The sequence below is a fragment of the Myxine glutinosa genome, chromosome 4, assembly GCF_964187855.1.
Source record: "Myxine glutinosa chromosome 4, kmMyxGlut1.1, whole genome shotgun sequence".
NCBI lineage: Eukaryota > Metazoa > Chordata > Myxini > Myxiniformes > Myxinidae > Myxine > Myxine glutinosa.
This window is the reverse complement of record NC_136264.1, coordinates 116342960-116361952: the sequence shown is the minus strand read 5'-3', so window position 1 is coordinate 116361952 and position 18993 is coordinate 116342960. Positions and strand designations below refer to the sequence as shown.

The 18993-nt window shown below is 43.0% G+C and overlaps 1 protein-coding gene across 1 annotated transcript in view; it reads left to right on the top strand.

The window, feature by feature from the left end:
* The window catches only part of CNTN2 (contactin 2), a 393061-nt gene that overhangs the window by 265900 nt on the left and 108168 nt on the right, over positions 1 to 18993 (top strand). The window contains exons 16-19 of the mRNA XM_068113156.2: positions 6015 to 6179; positions 6555 to 6704; positions 11669 to 11739; positions 12269 to 12503. Coding sequence (XP_067969257.2) covers positions 6015 to 6179; positions 6555 to 6704; positions 11669 to 11739; positions 12269 to 12503 — 621 coding nt within the window. The remainder of the gene's footprint in view (positions 1 to 6014; positions 6180 to 6554; positions 6705 to 11668; positions 11740 to 12268; positions 12504 to 18993) is intronic.

The following is an 18993-nucleotide window of genomic DNA, read 5'->3' as shown; positions in this document are numbered from 1 at the left end:
ATGTGTTTAATTTTTTAATTTTTTTGTATACATTATACAAGATAGAGGCTCGTGAAAGAGCTAACATTCATCACACAAAAAGTCAAACCGACACATACAACACAAAATAAGGGGAGCGGTAGTCAAGATGGGGTTGAGAGGGGGAAGGACACAAACACAACATTTGAGAGCAGGGACATCGAGAGAACTGTGGGAGGGAGAGGGCTTGGGGGGAGGTGGGAGAGGTATAAAACATATGGACACTGCAAGGACTTCCAGGAAAGAAGTTGGAATTTCAAAAAAGTGTATCTGGGGTGAATTAGCTGGGGTAGAAAAGATCAAGGTTTTGGATGGGGGAAGATAAGAGATTCTGGTGAACAGCTGTTTTAATGACCTGGAGGGAGGAGTGGGATTGAAAGGAGTGGGGGAGTTTGTTCTAGAGGTGGGAAAAAAGGGAAATGAAAGAGTGAAGGTGAGCAGAGAGCCTAGACTTTGGCAGTTTAACCATCAGAGGGTTGCTGGCAGATCTTGTGTGACCTGTATGAATATTTGGGGGACAGAGCACAGAGAGAGCTGAGGGAGCAAGGCCGGAGAGGAGTCCATAGAAGACAGAAAGACCACCAACTTCCCTGCGGTGAGTGAGTGAAAGGCCCTTGGAGTTAGCTTCATCGCAGGAGATTTCAATGATTCTGAAAGCTTTGGTTTCAACAGCGTGAAGCCGAGCTAGGTGTGAGGCAAGAGCACCGGCCCAGAGGGGGGAACAGTATTCCATTGAGCTGCGGTTGAAAGCCTTGTATGTGGTGAGGAGCTCAGGTGTGCCAAGGAAGGACTTTGCACGACGCAGGATGCCCAGTCGGCGACTGGCTTTGGAGGCCAGCTTGGAAATGTGGTTTTCCCAAGAAAGATCATGGCAGATAGTGAGACCCAAAAGCTTGAGCGACAGACCTTCTTGGAGAGGATTGTTGAGAAAGTAGATGGGAGGGTTTTCCAGTCGGTATTTTGGGAGAGACATAGTAAGAGTGTGAGATTTGTCAGGATTGAAAGACATGTTCCATTTGTTTGACCAGTCTGTGATTTTGTCCAGGTCTGCATAGAGTGAGGAGGTCTGCATAGAGGACTGCCGATCTGAGGGATGAGGAATGGAGTGGCAGATAGTGGAGTCATCAGCAAAGAGATAGAGTGGATTTTCCAGAGAGTTGGAGAGATCATTGATGAAGACCAGAAAAAGCACAGGGCCCAGAACACTACCTTGGGGAACTTCAGCCAGAACAGGAAGGGGAGATGAGAGAAATCCATTCAGTGCCACACGTTGACTTCGACCAGAGAGGAAGTCTGCAAGCCATGCATGGAGATTTCCATGGATACCATAGGAGGAGAGTTTGGTGAGCAGAGCTGGGTGCCAGACCGTGTTGAGTCAATAAGTATTAAATCCCTTTGCTATGACACTCCAAATTTAGTTCAGGTGCATCCAATTTCCTTTGATCATTCTTGAGATGTCTCTCTAACTTGAATGGAGACCACATGTAGCCAATTCATTTGACTGGACATGATTTCCAAAGAATCACACCTTTCTATACAAGGTCCCACAGGTGACAGTGCATGTCAGAGCAGAAACTCTACCATGAAGTCCAAGGAACTGTCCATATATCTCTGCAATGAATTTTGAGGAGACAGATCTGGGGAAGAGTATAAAACATTTTCTGGAGTGTTGAAAGTTCATAAGAGCACAGTGAGCTCCATCATTAGGAAGTGGAACGAATATGGAACTATCCAAACTCTTCTTGGAGCTGGCTGTCTGACCAAACTAAGTAACCGAGAAAGAAGGACCATGGTCAGGGAGGTGACCAATAACCCAATAATCACTCTGACGGAAACTACAGAGTTCCTTGGCTGAGATGTGAGAACCTGTCGGAAGGCCAACAGTCTCTGTAGCCCTTCACAAATCTAGGCTTCATGGGAGAGTAGCCAGACGGAAGCCACTCCTGAGAAAAGGCACATGACAGCACACCTGGAGTTTGTAAAAAGGCACGTGAAAGACTCTGAGAGCATGAGGCAAATATTCTGTGGTCTGATGACACGAAAATTGACATCTTTGGCCTAAATGCAAAGCGCTACGTCTGGCGGAAACCGAGCACAGCTCATCACCCATCTAACACCATCCCTACCGTAAAGGCAGGGACTGGGAGACAAGGCAGGGACTTTTCATTGGCAGGGACTGGGAGACTTGTAATGACACAGAGATCAATGAATGGAGCCAAATACAGGTTAATCCTTGAGGAGAACCTGCTTCAGAATGCAAAAAGAGTTTAGACTGCGGTAAAAATGTATGTTCCAACATGAGTTAGAGTTGAACACTGACCCCAAGCATACAGCCAAAGCAACACTGGAATGGCTTCAGAACAAGAACGTGAAAGCCCTTGAGTGGCCCAGCTAAAGCCCAGACTTGAATCCCATTGAGAATCTGTGGAAAGACTTGAAGATTGCTGTTCACCGATGCTCCCCATCCATCTTCACAGAGCTTGAGCAAATCTGCAAGGAAGAATGGGAGAAATGTGCAAAGCTGATATAGACCAAGAAGATTCGAAGCTGTAATCACTGCCAAAGGTGCTTTTACGAAGTATTGACTCAGCAGGCTGAATACTTATGTATCTTTTATATTTCATTTTCAACTAGAACGGTACTCAGGAGAGAGCATACCACCGCATACCACCTATCTCTAGAATCTAGATGGTGAAGAATCATTTTTGAAATTCTCAGATCCAGATCCGAATCTGGATCTTCACCAAAATCTAATCATTCATCCTTGTCACATACCCAACCTCTCCACCAATTGCCGTCTGAATCCGTTCACAACTTTTTGAGGTATCCTGTTCACAAACAAAGAGACAGACAAACAAACATGATAATTGAAAAATTCACCCACCCCCTCCCCCAAAAAAGTTGCCATGGATACATCAAATTGTTCATTTCATTAAGATTAAAATTGACGATCTTACTCAAAGCTCAGGTCAATTGGATGAAAATTGATTATTTTTCAGGTGAAAATTGATGATTTTAGATGTTTGACCTTGAGTTTAACTTTGACCTTTTGATTTCAAAAATAGTTTGTTTCCCAATTCAATGAGGCATGATGCAATTGCTGTTTATTTTCCAAGTCAATCAGCTGAAAATTGACGGTCTCGGATGAAAATTGATGATTTTTCAGATGAAAATTGATGATTTTAGAGTTTGACCTCGATTTGACCTTTGACCTCAAAAACAGTTGGCTTCTTAATTCAGTGATCCAATAAGGAAATCCTGTTCAACTTTCAATCAATCCAAAGAAAAATGACGATTTTAGACATTTGAGTGGCCCAGCTAAAGCCCAGACTTGAATCCCATTGAGAATCTGTGGAAAGACTTGAAGATTGCTGTTCACCGATGCTCCCCATCCATATTCACAGAGTTTGAGCAAATCTGCAAGGAAGAATGGGAGAAACTAGGCAAAGCTGATATAGACCAAGAAGATTCGAAGCTGTAATCACTGCCAAAGGTGCTTTTATGAAGTATTGACTCAGGAGGCTGAATACTTATCTTTTATATTTCATTTTCAACTAGAACGGTACTTGCGAGAGAGCATCCCACCGCATACCACCTATCTCTAGATGGTGAAGAATCATTTTAAAAAATTCTCAGATCCCAATCCGAATCTGGATCTTCACCAAAATCTAATAATTTCATCCTTGTCACATTCCCAACCTCTCCACATTTTACATTTGACCTCAAGATGACATTTGACCTCAAGATGACCTTTGACCTCAAAATAAATAGGCGTTTCACTTGTGACTACCTCTACAACTTGGAAAAGTTTTATGACGCTCAGTGTAGAATTGTAGCCTGTAAGCGATTGACAGGCAGACAGACAGACAGACAGAATAACAAAGTCGACCGACCAATATATTTGAAGAATCCTCAATTTTGCAAGTAACAGACAAACAGACAGGGGTAAAACATGCGGTGGTGGTGAAACCTTTGGTGGTGGAAGTAATAAATTTGTAAAAAATTTTAAAAACATATTTTCATTTTGTCATTATGGGGTATTTTGTGTAGTTCGGTGACAAAAAAAACCTCAATGTAATCCATTTTAAATTGAGGTTGTAACACAACAAAATGTGAAAAAGTCAAGGGGTGTGAATACTTTCTGAAGGCAGTGTATAACAGATGAACCAATAAATGTATTGTTTGTCTTACAGATTGTGGACACCTACATATTGATGTAAAGGTTTCTATGTATGTATATTCAAGGTGACTGAAAAAAACGATTGTTATAACCGATTTTAGCATTGCATGAAGTCTCGCTGTAAAGAAAACTTCCTACACTTGCTAATAGTTGCCATCTTGAACAGAGGAGCCTTTGATGAAGTATTAGCTGTGGAGGAGCAGACACCAAATGGCTACCGCTGACATGTTTGGGGTAAAATGGATTAATCTCAGTTGCGTTTAATTCTCTCATTTTCTTTTATGGAGTGCTATTTGCATTTGACTTCTTTCTTGAGGGTTAGAAATGAAAAAATCTGATCAGAATTCACAGCTTATGCCTAAAGCCTTGATTCGGGATTCCCTTCAGCAATTTGCAAAGATGAAATAAAGCTCATGCTCGATGCACGCATGGCTGAAATGCCAGCAGTAGGAGCCTGCAATTTATGACCGGAGATTATGGATTACACGTTCAAAGTGCTTAATTTTGAAATTATCTTTCCTGTTGCTGTTCATCTTAGCTGTACAATTTAACATTTTAATTGCTTCATTACAATGCTTCTCCCAGGTTTTTATTTTATTTCATTTCCGCAATGTGCCGGACGACATCCAAAGAGAAGGATAGTGTCCTTCTCTTTGTTCTTGTGCAAAGCAAAATAAACTCCATTAGATATAGAATGTAAAGTATCCTTTTGTTCGGTAGTAGTTGTATCAAGACTCATGCAGGCCTGTTGAAGAGTCGTTGCCGAAACTTGTCGTTTGCATAAAGATTCTCCTCTCACCAAAGGCAATCCATGTCAGATAAGAATATTGTCAGCATTATCTAACCTCGAAGACTTTGGCTTTGAATACATGTCACTACGTGAAGCCCTGTCTATAGTAAATCATATCTACCTGCACTGTGGGATTATCCATGCTTGAAATTAGGACACTCCCTGGGAACTCCATTGACAGATTCGTGCATGAGCTTTGCTGACCTGATAGCCCGCTTCAGATCAACGCAGAGAGGGAATGACCAAACAAGACATCCGTCTTGTAGACAAGTGCTATAAAAACTTCCAACCCAAATTTGGACAGTCCATCACCAATGCCCTGAGATCATTCTAGGTTCTAGAAACAGACCTTCAGACTGCCCATACATACATCAGCCTTGAGGTCTGTGCACGGCAAAATACATTACCCACAATGCCCCTGATGCAACTGCAATGAAGAAATCCCACTGCACATCGTCTCCAACCTTGAAAATGAAGACCTCACAACTGATGTAGATTAGATTTTACCTTTTCAGGTGGTTTCCTATGACCGTAACATGAAAAAACAGCAATGACAACATTCTCCCTGGCTCCATGTATGAAACTGATAACTCACATCAAAATGAAATTGGCAAATTATTTTTTGAGGATATTATGCATTTTATTAGAAAGGAATGGTTATTTAGGAATAACATTCAGAGAACAATTTTACAGTTGTTTGGCCTATTTATCATTCCCATCAAAGTAGATTGATTTATGATGCTGGGATCCGCCATTAAAATCCTATATATTATGTTAATTTGTGTATCATCCTCATGTTTTTGGCCTCCATGTGATATTTGTCCTGCTCATGATGTCCTGTTCCACCACAAGTCACACACCACTGTAAAAATATCGATGAAGAAGAATTCTAGTCTCAGATTAATTCATAGGATCACAGAACAGTACTTTTGTGAACTAGGCTTTAATATATATATTTATATAATTATAAAAAAATAATCTAAACTGCTGTCAAAAACCATAATATACTTGAGTCGTTTCACACAGGCCCGCCAGGACCCCCAGGTGGAGTTATGGTGGAAAATGTGACCGCAACCACTTCGACTATCACATGGAGTCGAGGCTCGAATAACCACAGCCCGATCACATGTTACAACATCCAAGTCCGCACCCCACATTTAGCTGACGGGGAATGGATGACGGTGAAGACAGGTATAAATTTCATATGTTATTGTATACTGCGTATCCCAAGATTATTCGCAATTGTTTATTTTTTGCATCTTCATTGTGAAGTGTATATTATTTAAAGTTCCAGCACGGGCTTGAATCTCGCAACACACCACCCGTTAAATGTGGATACTTTTGTTTCATCTCAATTACCTTTTTTTGTTATTTCAGATGGTCCCTTTGACTATTCCCAAAATGTCTTTGCCACAATCAGAATTGGCCTCTCCTCGCCTATACGTTGAGACATTATTGAGTCAAACATTCATGTCCAAAATCCTTGAGCTGAGGAATAAAGCTTTTTGTGTTATCTTCTTATCCAAAGATACTGGAATGTCCTGTGATGCACCTCACCATTGTCAGATCCACAGGTTATTGAGGGGAATGTCGAGCGTGCTGTGGTGTTGGAGCTCCGGCCCTGGCTTCAGTACAAGTTTCGAGTCACAGCCACCAACATTCAAGGCCAGGGAGAGCCAAGCCAGCCTTCACGACCAATTTGGACACAGGGTGCAGGTATCGGTGTTAGAACTGATAATCAATGACTTGAATTTCTTATGGGATAATAAATGTTTTTTTATGATGCTCATCTTGGTAGCATGATGTTTGGTGGTGCCAAGAACAGAGTGGATTCAGAAATTGAGGATGGAGGTTAGGTTTAGATAAAAGGCTAGTTGTCTATCCAGTAATTTAAGATAGTTAGAGACCTGAGTGCTGCTCTTTGCGGGATGTAATTGTCAACTCTATTTACAGATAACTTGAATGAACCCCATAACGTTAGGTATAGCAAACTTATTATCACTGTGCTGCCAAAAATGTATGTTAGGCTTTTGCTCCTTTTGATTCTTCCCCTCAAGTCTAATTGAATTTCATTACCAGACAGTAAGAATAGTCAAGGAACAATGAATGTTATTGCTCAGATTTGGAACATCGCGTCCCAGACATAGGGTTGAGTGGGGTTCCAAAGAGGGATGATCACCGTGAGAGAATGTGCAGTTCCATTAGAATGTTATTGCCGTCCCAAAATCAATCGTGAGGAATGTTACAATGAAATTGTAAAACTATAGCCAACACCAACCCTGACCAATAGTCTGGCAGACCATTGAAAATTACGAACAAAGTGAAGACGACCCAGATATAGATGGTTAGGTGGAACAGTTAAGACTCTGTTGTAACCTCAAACTTTTATGATGCTATTAAAGAATTTAAGATAGTCAGGAGATGTCAGATAGGCATGAGCACAGTTCATGAAGTCTTGTATTTAATAGAACGTAGTAGGTGGGAGTGCAAAGGAAGAGAAGCTGCACATAAGCCTTTCATCAGTATCGTAAATACAAAGAATCAACTTCATGATGGGGCAAGGAATGCTGGGGGGAATGCCAATGAAGGACTCAAAACAAAAGTTAAAATAATTAGGGGATGCACTATATGAGGAATGGAAGGGAATCCCACCTCCATCCTGTCCAAAACAGCAAAACTGGTAACATATTGTCATGTTAGTGAGTCCCGCTAATGCAGATCCTCTCGGCTGGAGTTGCAAGACCTCCGGAAATGGCCAAATGATTTTTACTAAAGTCGCTGCGAGCAGACAGAGCTTGTGCTCCTATCCACGGTTCCACACTCTAATAGCGGGAGACTATGTTGAAGTTAATATTCCCCAAAGGCTGGTCAAATGCGTTATGAAGCTGGCAGTTGTTCTGAGCATGTGAAGGTGGGAAGGCTTTCTTATTATTTATGTGGTTTAGTATGAAAGAATGAGGAAGAGGAAACACTAGAAATAACAGAACAGACCTGGTGGTCAAAAGACACACAAGTGGGGGACAAGGGAACACAAAGCTTATTGTACAAAGTGAATATGCTTAAAATCCCATTAGTGGCCACAAGAATGCCAGACTCAAATCAGAACAAACGAGAATGCAGGTGAGGTCTTATGACTTATCTTGTCCATAATGATGGAGGGCCCGTGTGCAGGCTGGGGTCATACAACATAGAGGTCAGGAGATGAAGTTGAAAAGAGGTGGCTTCACGCAGACCCCGCTCCGTCGGAAGCAGGCAGGGCTCAACTCCTCGCTGAACTAACTCCGTACAGAACCAACTGAGAAATTGCTCGGACTCAACTATTGTCCCATGCACACCCCACTGTTTGCACCGCTTCTCACACTTTTTCTTCGAACCTCCCCTCTGCGTGGCAGGTCGCTGTCATTAGCTGCCTGCTTCAAGTGGGCAGTGCCATGTGCTCCGGTATGTATCCTGCCCCTCTCCACGGCTCCACAACTCATTGCATCTTCCTGGCCTGCAGTTCTTGGCCAAAACACCTCGTGATGACGTTTTCATGATAAGTGTGGTACTTTTCTGATGCCTCTGTGCTAACAAGACCTCCACCTGACCTCACCTGTATAAAAAGTCTAACACGAACAACTTACTTGAAACCTCTCTATGATTACGATCACCACCTCATCGGTGCACATTTTACAGTACAACTTACCTATGACAGATCCATTTTACAAATGTAAAGCTGGCCTACCCCAGTCGGTACATGTGGTCCATGCTAGCTTATCACATTCTAGCAATGAAACTTCCTCTCTCCCCCTCTCCCTTACATGTAACAAAAGGTCAGAGTAAGTGTTCATGTTGTGATGAGGGCAATCAGAAGTTGTATGTATCTGCACATTAAATTTTTCGATCATATACAAATGATTTCACAAATCCACATTCTGTTTATCTAAAAAGAAACTCATCAGCATATGAGATCTCAAAAATACTGTATTTTTATGCAGCATATTTTGAAATTCGTGCAGGCTGGGGTCATACAACATAGAGGTCAGGAGATGAAGTTGAAGTCTCCTGCGATTGAAGTCATTGGAATCCCCTGCGATGAAGCTAACTCTGAGGGCCTTTCGCTCACTCACCGCATGCAGGTTGGTGGTCTTTCTGTCTTATACCGACTCCTCTCCGGCCTTGCTCCCCCAGCTCTCTCTGTGCTCTGTCCCCCAAATATTCCCACAGGTCGCACAAGATCTGCCAGCAACCCTCTTATGGTTAAACTGCCAAAATCTTGGCTCTCTGCTCACCTTCACTCTTTCATTCCCCTTTTCTCCCACCTCTAGAACAAACTCCCCCACTCCCTTCAATCCCACTCCTCCCTCCAGGTCTTTAAAACGGCTGTTCACCACCATCTCTTATCTTCCCCCATCCAAAACCTTGATCTTTTCTACCCCTGCCAATTCACCCCAGATCCACTTTTTTGAAATTCCAACTTCTTTCCTGGAAGTCCTTGCAGTGTCCATATGTTTTATACCTCTTCCACCTCCCCCGAAGCCATCTCCCTCGTCTCTCTATACATGGGGAAAGGTGACCCTCTGGACTGTGGCTCGTATCAAGCGATAAAGTTATTGGAACACGGAATGAAAGTATTGGAAGGGTGTTGGAGAGGAGGATAAGGAAGAAAGTGAAGATCGACGAAATGCAGTTTGGATTTATGCCAGGAAGAGGAACGACAGATGCGCTTTTTATTGTAAGGCAGTTGCAGGAGAAATACATGGAGAAGAAGTTGTTTTTTGGGTTTGTTGATCTGGAGAAAGCATTTGATAGGGTTCCACTCAAAGTAGTGGCATGGGCATTGAGGAAGTTAGTAGTGGAGGAATGGTTGATCAGAGTAGTGATGGCAATGTACGAAAGAGCGCGCACAGCTGTAAGGACGAAGGACGGGAACAGTGGTGAGTTTGAGGTAAAGGTGGGAGTGCATCAGGGGTCGGTACTAAGTCCACTACTATTTGTAGCTGTGATGGAGGTGCTGGCTCGGAATGTAAAGGAGGGTTTACCATGGGAGTTGTTGTATGCAGATGATCTGGTGTTGATTGGGGAGAGTATGGATGGACTGAAGGAGAAGATGAACAAGTGGAAGGAATGTATGGAGACAAAAGGTCTGAAGGTCAATATCAGAAAGACGAAGGTGATGGCAAGTGGTAAAGCATGTGGTGAGGTGGAAATAACTGGGAAGTGGCCGTGTGCTGTGCGCAGGAAGGGTGTCGTAGTGAACTCCATTCAATGTACAATGTGCGTGGGTTCATCAAAAATGTAGTGGTTTGAGAGGGTCATTAACCAGTGTGGCAGCTACATTCAAGTGTAAGGTGTGCACAGATGGAGCTGCAGATGGAGGAAATGTTGAGTTGGATCTTGGAGACGGCGTGAAGCTGGAAGGTGTGAAAACATTTTACTACCTAGGAGACTTGCTGAATGGAGAAGATGGATGAGACTCGGCGACGGTTGCTAGAGTGAGATGTGCATGGAAGAAGTTTCGGGAACTGGTTGGCGTGCTGACGAGGAGGGGAGTGTCATTGAAGCTGAAAGGAAAAGGTGTATGCTGCATGTGTGAGAAGTGTTATGATTTGTGGGAGCGAGACATGGGTAATGAATGGAGAGCAGCAACGAAGGCCGGAGAGGGTGGAAATGCGAATGGTTCAGTGGATGTGCAGAGTATCGTTGAGAGAGAGGAAGACAAATGATGAATTGCGAAAGATGATGGGAATAGAGCCTGTGATGGATGCTGTGAAGACAAACAGTTTGAGATGGTTTGGTCATGTGTTGAGGAAGGATGAAAGTGACTGGTTGAGAAGAATGATGGAAATGAATGTAGAAGGAAGTAGAGGACGGGGAAGACCTAGAAAGACTTGGCCAAAGATGGTCGAAGAAGAAATGCGGGCAAGGGGGTTAACAAGGGGAGATGCAGAAAATAGGGCAAAATGGAGAAGATTGTCATGGGGACCGCAAGGCTAACCTCCGCTCTAGCAGGGAAAATGGCCTTAACATGCCTGTTGTTTGTTTGTTGTAGTCAATTGTGGTTGCTCGTGCATAGGTGTATATTCTACCTATACAAGTTTTCAGTCTCTGATATAATCAGTGTTAGGACCAGAAAAAGAATGGAAACTTAAGTCACCTTGCTATAATATAAATAAATCCTGACAAACTATGGATAAAGCAAGAGCTGTTGCTAGATTACAACCCTGCAGCATTTGTCTTCTCCTTAAGACCTCCTCTCCCTTATCATCTCAACCTCCTTCCTAATTTCTCTACATGGTCTTTCCAATCCTATGTACCATATTCTGTGTTACTGCTGAAGCAGTTTCTAGGCCAGGACCATGCTGGGCAGTTTGCCATCCCTCTCCCAGTAGTAGTGAGGGCAGCAATTTGAATTTGGCTTGGCTCCTCCTCATGAAGGGCACTGTGTGACCTTTAACATCCACCAACTAATGTCAGCAGATTGGACGTCAAGTTTAACGTCCAACCGAGGGACGGCACACACATTGATGAACCACCCTTCCTCTAAACCCGCAGGCTAGACAGCTTAGAGGTGAGTGATACCTTGTGCTTATTCACTGGGAATTAGCGGTACCTGTCGAAAGGAAACAACACCTGGATATATCTGAATTGATGTTGATGCCATCGATCAAACTCTTTGTCTTTATATGTTCTTCTTCCAGCACCAATAGTGGCTCCATCTGGGGTAGGAGGAGGTGGTGGGGTTCAAAGAGAACTGACCATCACTTGGAAGGTGAGTTTACCAAATATTTGTTGATATCAGGATGTGGTGCATTTGGTGAAGATGTCATTTTTGTGTGCATTGGATGTTGCATCAATTGCCCTTTTTATTGCTCTTTGTTTCTCTCATTGGGAGATAACTTACTTACGATGACAAGATGTTGACAGGATGTCACTACAGATTTATATATCTGACAAAGGGTACTTGTTATTTTGAGGCTTTTTGAAGGAACTAATGATGCTTGTTAACAATCTGAGACATGCCTGCCATTTTCATTGTTTTATGAATCATTCATAGAGGTGTGCAAGTGATTCATTGGGGGTAATCTCCATTTACTCCGATCGTCGTGGTCACTCATTATAGCCAGATGCAGGTGCAGAGTAACTTTAATCAGCTGTACGCTGAGATTGCTCGTGCTTTGTAAGAAAGATTAATATAGGCTTTCTTTGGCTCAGCCATGGCACATGAAAGATGTCACACTTCAACGCCATCCTCTCATGCTGACATCACTTTAAATTCATCACTCCCTTCGACCTCACAGCCCATGGCACGGGAATATCATTATGGTGAACTCTTTGGCTACATGGTTGCGTTTCGGCCCAATGGCCTGGCAGCCTGGACCACCGCCATGGTGCTGAATGCCGGCACCACTCGCTACGTGCACCACAATGCCAGTAGCGAACCTTATGTCTTCTTCGAGGTGAAGGTGCTCGCCTTCAACCGTCATGGCGAGGGACCGTACAGCCAAATTGCACTGATCCACTCGGCAGAAGACGGTAAGGAGTGAAGAAGTCCTACATGTCCCTGTTTCTTTTCTCGTGTATGAATCTTATTCTTCACGCTAGTGTGCAATTAATCGTGTTTCATCATTTTCATGACTGCAAAATTCTCAAATTGTCAGCTTGATCCTTATATTTACCTATTTGCTTTTGTAGAATGTCTTTTGCATAAACTTTTTTTTCTCTTTTTTTATTCATAACAAAATGAAAGTGCTTGCTTTGGCCTGTTTAAGCATTCCCATCTGAACCCATGGTGTATGATGCTGGGAATCCCAGGTTCACATCCCCAATGACCTTGTAATAATTTGATGGAGCTCCATGGCAACGTGGATAGTGTGCACTCAAAAAAAAGTCTCAAAAATCTCTAAAGTGAGAGGACCCATGTTTGGTTCCATGGTGGGGCGAAACAATAGGCAAGTCTGCATTCCAAATCTAGATATCCCTCACAGTAAGAAGGAATGGAACCTGATTGCTAGGTATTTGTCAGGTTGCTTTCTGGGGTAATGGTTCTTCCAGTGCATGGACAGACAGCAAGTGGTTTGATCTTCTCAGATATTTGTTGACACCAGGTTATACTTGCTTATACTATGTCAATGTAGTTGTTTTCTGGGCAGCAGTACTTACATTATAAACAAAATTCAGGCACCCAGGTGTTCGCATGGTCATTATTAGGCTTTCAGTGAGGTTCCCAATGGAACCCTATTGTTCTTTTAAGGATTATTATTCTCACACATTTCGTGGAGACTATTCCGGGAAAACCCATAATAGCTAGCTCTACGAAACTTTAACTCGTTATACACTACCGGTTAAAAGTTTTAGAACACCTCAATTTTCCAGTTTTTATTGAAATTGATGCAGTTTCATGTCCAGTGAATAACCTGAAATGGTACAAAGGTAAGCAGTAAACTGCTCGAGGTTAAAAAAAAGTTTAGGTTAGCAAAAACGGGAAAATAATGTAAATTGCACAGTTATATTGTAAAAAAAAGGCCTTCAGGGAACAAGTTATGGGTTAACAATGTACAGCTGTTATGCAGCAATGTAAGTAAATTAAGCCTTGAAAGTTGATGCAAACAATTCCTACAGGTGTCCCAACCTCTGCTGATTACTTGATTACAAACCCCCTGTCTGTATAAAAGCAGTATTGGAACAGACTGTTATTACACCCTCTGAAACATTATTTGGACAATATTGCACTGCAGGAAGTAGTATATTGGAAACTGGAGGAAACTCTGACAGGAAGAGGTCTGGCAGACCCAAAGCCACAACAGAATCAGAAGACAAGTTTCTGAGAGTCAACAGCTTGCGTGATAGGTGGCTCACAGGACAACAGCTTCAAGCACAGCTTAACACTGGTCGAAGTAAGCAAGTCTCAGTTTCAACTGTGAAGAGAAGACTTCGAGCTGCAGGTTTGACGGGTCGAGGGGCAGTAAGAAAGCCATTGCTAAGATGGCAAAATAAGAAAAAGAGGCTTGCCTCTGCCATGAAGCACCGCCAGTGGACTACTGAAAACTGGAAGAAGGTCTTATGGACCGATGAATCAAAATTTGAAATATTTGGTTCATCACGCAGGGTTTTTGTACGCCGTCGAGTAGGTGAAAGGATAGTTCCTCAGTGTGTGACACCAACTGTCATACATGGAGGAGGAAGCGTGATGGTCTGGTGCTCTTTTGCTGGATCCAGAGTTGGTGACTTGCACAGAGTGACTGGCACCCTGAACCAAAGGGACTACCACAGCATTTTGCAGCGCCATGCAATACCCTCTGATATACGCCTAGTTGGTCAGGGGTTCATCCTTCAGCAAGATAATGACCCTAAACACACCTCCAGGCTATGTAAAAACTACCTTCGAGGGAAAGAACAAGACGGTAGGCTTCAAATCATGGAATGGCCAGCACAGTCTCCAGACTTAAACCCCATCGAGCTGGTTTGGGATGAACTGGACAGAAGGGTGAAAGCAAAGCAACCAACAAGTGCAACAGATTTGTGGGAACTTCTGCAACAGTGTTGGGAAGAACTTCCCGAACAATATTTGATTTCCATTGTAGAAAGAATGCCACGAGTGTGTTCGGCGGTTATATCTGCAAAAGGTGGCTACTTTGCTGAGTCAAAACTGTAAATTAAATTTTGTTAAACAAAATGATTCTATGATTTCTGCTTTGTAAGAAAGATTAATATAGAAATTTATTTTTTAAATTTATTTTTGTTATTTTAGAAACCTTTTAGAGTAACCTCTTTTTTTTGTCTCCAATTGTTTATTTGTTCTTTGCTTAACCCTTTGAGTACGGATGACGTCCAGTGCCGCAACCCGCGAAAAAGTTTTATGTACGGATGACGTTACTACACGTCATCGACTCTACCTATAAATATATCGTCAGTACGTGGTTGCACTCCCGTACCAAAATGCCAAATTAATCCTGTTTCATCAAATTTATCGAGGTTCGAGAGTTAAAAAAAAAAATTGTTTAGGTTGCTGGGGATCCCGGGATTATCAAAAAAAAATCCCGTACTCAAAGGGTTAAATTCTGAGTACATTGAGACATTAAACTGCGTAAATTTCAATAAAAACTGGAAAACTTGAGGTGTTCTAAAACTTTTGACCGGTAGTGTAGATACCAATGTAACTTCGTGCATCATGAGTTTTGTTTTTGCAATTTTGACTTACATTGACTGCCATTGTCTGTGACGTCATAAAATTCAAACATCATCTTCTCCAGAACCGCTGAACGGATAAACACAAAATTTCACAAATATGATCGCCTAGCCATGGGGATAAAAGTTTGCAAAAAAAAGGTCATCAGTCACTTGGTTTGGCGGCCATATTGGATTTTTTTTTAAACTTTAAAAACCTACTTCTCTGAAACCGCTTATCTGATTGATACAAAACCTGAAACATGTTTATTTGCCGATGGGGGAAAAATATTTGCAAACTATGACGTCATCAGTCATATGGTATGGCTGCCATCTTGAATTTAAGCAAAGGAATAAATTATCTTTTCCGGACTACCTCTTAACGGATCAATGATGAATGTCATACATATGATCAACTCCCCATGAGTAAAATAAGTTTCTGAACTATGACATCATCATGAACTATGATGTGGTATGGTGGCCATATTGGATTTAAGGAAAAAGTATTTGAAAATTTATATCTCCAGAACCACTCAAAGGATCAATCTGAAACTTCATACGTATGACTGACTACACATGAGGATTTTGTTTTGCAAACTATGACATCAGTCATGTGGTATGGCAGCCATCTTGGATTTAAGGGAAAAAATTGAAAATCTCTATCTCCCGAACTGCTTAACCGATCCAAACCAACATTTTCAGATATGATCGACTTCCCATGAGGAAAATTTATTGAAAATAGTTTCCTCTAGTTAGGTTTCCTGTAGAACAATGTAGAGAATACCTATTGTTATTCGTAGGGTTTTTCTTATTCTTCTGCCCCCGCCCCGCTCCACCCTCCCCTCTCCCCCATTTCCAGGTCCAAAAACATAAAAATCAATGTTCTCTGCCAACGTTGGTCCGATTGGCACGAAATTTTCAACACGTGATTGGCTAGACCTGCAGATGTTATACTGCTAATTATGCAATCATTGGTCATGTCGTATGGGTGCCATATTGGGAAAAACGTTAAACTTTTCCCCTCTATATCTCCAAAACGGCTCAATGGAAAAATTTCAACATTATTGGTTGTACGGTTGGGAAGGTATAAGTTGTTATTGCGTGAAGCAGAAGAAACTATACATTTTATCTTCTCCACCCATGTGACTTTTCGGTGTAGGTTTAATTATGATGAAGGTGGGTTGTATCAAAGCATTGTTGTATGAAAGTGAGGTTGCAATAAAGTGGGATTGTATCGAAGCGTGTCCAATGCAAGTGGGGTTGTATCCAAGTGGGGTTGTTTCAAAGCAGGGTTGTATCAAAGCGGGGTTGTATCAAAGCAGGGTTGTATCAAAGCAGGGTTGTATCAAAGCAGGGTTGTATCAAAGCGGGGTTGTATCAAAGCGGGGTTGTATCAAAGCGGGGTTGTATCAAAGCAGGGTTGTATCAAAGCGGGGTTGTATCAAAGTGGGGTTGTATCAAAGTGGGGTTGTATCAAAGTGGGGTTGTATCAAGGCGGGGTTGTATCAAAGCGGGGTTGTATCAAAGTATGTCCAATGAAAGCGGGGTTGGAGATGATGGAATGGAGATCTACTACGTCTCAAAGTATCCACTTCCATTACTGTATGAGTGTGTGTGTGCGTGTGTGTATGCGTGTGTGTGTGCGTGTGTGTATGTGTGTGTGTGTGTGTGTGTGTGTGTGTGTGTGTGTGTGTGTGTGTGTGTATGCATGTGTGTATGCGTGTGTATATGAAATATTTGTAATATGTCACGTACATGATGTGTGTACACAATATGATACTCTACAACATGTCATCCATAATCTGTGTGCATACAATACAATATGTGTATAATATGTACATGTGTACAGGTATCCCCCACCTAATGAAGGCTCGCATCGCAAAGGCTCACTACAAAAAATGCTTTCATTTAGGCCTCTTCATCGCTTAATGAAGGTCTTCATTCACTACCTCGAAGGAACCGTCAGTGTCATGGTGGCAATGTCACTTCCGGGTGGCTATTATTACGGACCCGGCCCTAATGATTGTTGTTATGAGTATTGTTGTTGGTTCGAAGTATTCTAGATATCATGCTTATTGTGACTTAAGGGAAAGGGTTGTTGTGAGTAAAAGATTTAAAAACGCTCATGGTAAAATGTGGCCGGAAATCCGGATCGAGACCGGAAGAGGTGGAGCGAGAGAAAAAGAGGTTGGCGGAGATCGAAAAGAGATGTGGTGGTTGGAGCTCCGGGCCGAGCGTTCGACGTATAGTGCGAGGGAACTTTGCGTCCTTGAAGGGAAGTTCGGTCGATAAGAAATATCGCCGGAGTGCGTGGAGCCTGTGTCGTCGGGTATTCTCATTGAGGTTCCGGAGGATCCAGGCCTTGAGAACCCGGGTTGGAGCGAAAGCCGTCCGCCATCTTGGCCACGCGAGCACCCTGCAGTGAACAGGCTTTCGTCGTGTCGGCTGGGCATTATTCCCTGGTGGATTGCCAGGAACGGCTGTGCCAGAAAGGGACACGTGAGAATTATACGGAGGCTCACTGGTTGAAACGCAATGCGTACGTCGGAGCGCATGTTTGTGAGGTTCCTCTCCACCGCTGTGTTGCTGGGGCTGAGCACGTGACCTTGGGGTCGTCTCGCTCGTCTACGCCTCAATTGACCACCGGGCCTTGACTCCCCAATCGCGGGAGGGAGCGCAACTTGTGAGGTTCCTCTCCACCGCTGTGTTGCTGGGGGCTGAGCACGTGACCTCGGGGTCGTCTCGCTCGTCTACGCCTCAATTTACCACCGGGCCTTGACTCCCCGATTGCGGCAGCGCACAGAGACATTGGGACTTCGCCTCGGAGGGGAGCAGAGACATTGGGGAAGGTGCCGTGAGTAGGGTTAAGGGGCTTGACAAGGATATTATCGTAAACTTTGAAAGTAGGGGTGATTGCCCCATTGTTGTATGGCTCTTTGTGTGTGATTTACAATATAGTATGGTTTGTTTATAACTTGGTATGGTTGCATCATTGGTTCGGCTGTTTCATTCCATTGAGGGACATTATTTGCTGGGTTTCAACCAAGGATAAAACATTTTTCTGCCGGGGACCCTTTCGGGGTTCGGAGGTCCACCGAGACCAGAGGTAAGGGGGGGGGGCCCGTAACAGAAATTGGGGGCTCGTCCAATTGATATTCGGGGGCTCGCAATTGGGTCTGCGTCCGGGATCTTAAAAATTCCTAAATTTAGGAACTTTTCCAACATTCCCAAATTTTTTCCAAAAAACAAACAACAAAAAAAATAAAAAATAAAAATAATAACAATAATAATAATACTTTTGTTTGTTAAAATTTTCTTGTGTGAAGGTTAACAGGTGTTACCAGTAGTCACTATGGCGTTTGATGGAGAGAAGTTTACAGTGACCCCGAGGGAAGCACAGTTCAGAGCGTTAGTAAAATCGGACCTCTGGAAATTGGCCAAACATTTTTGCTTGGAGGTCCGAACTAATATGAAGAAGGCAGAGTTGCAGACAGTGGTGATTCAATCTATGGTGGGATCAAAAGCATGGGAAGAGGTAGCCTGGGATTGGTTACCAGAAGAACAAGAAAATGTGGGGCTCTGGAAACTGGAGATGCAATTACGGAGCCAGGAAAGGGAAAAAGCACTGGAAAGAGAACTCCAGGAAAGGTTAGAAGACAAAAAAACAGAGGAAAGGAGAGTGGAAAGCCAACTCCAGGAAAGGTTAGAAGACAAAAAAAACTGAGGAAAGGAGAGCTGCAAGAGAACTCGAAGCAGAGGAGAGAAGAGCCGAAAGGGAGTTAAAGGACCGTGAATTGGCGCGTCGGCAGGAAATTAAAGTCAAGGAGCTGGAGTTAATGAGAGAACGGGGAGAGGTACC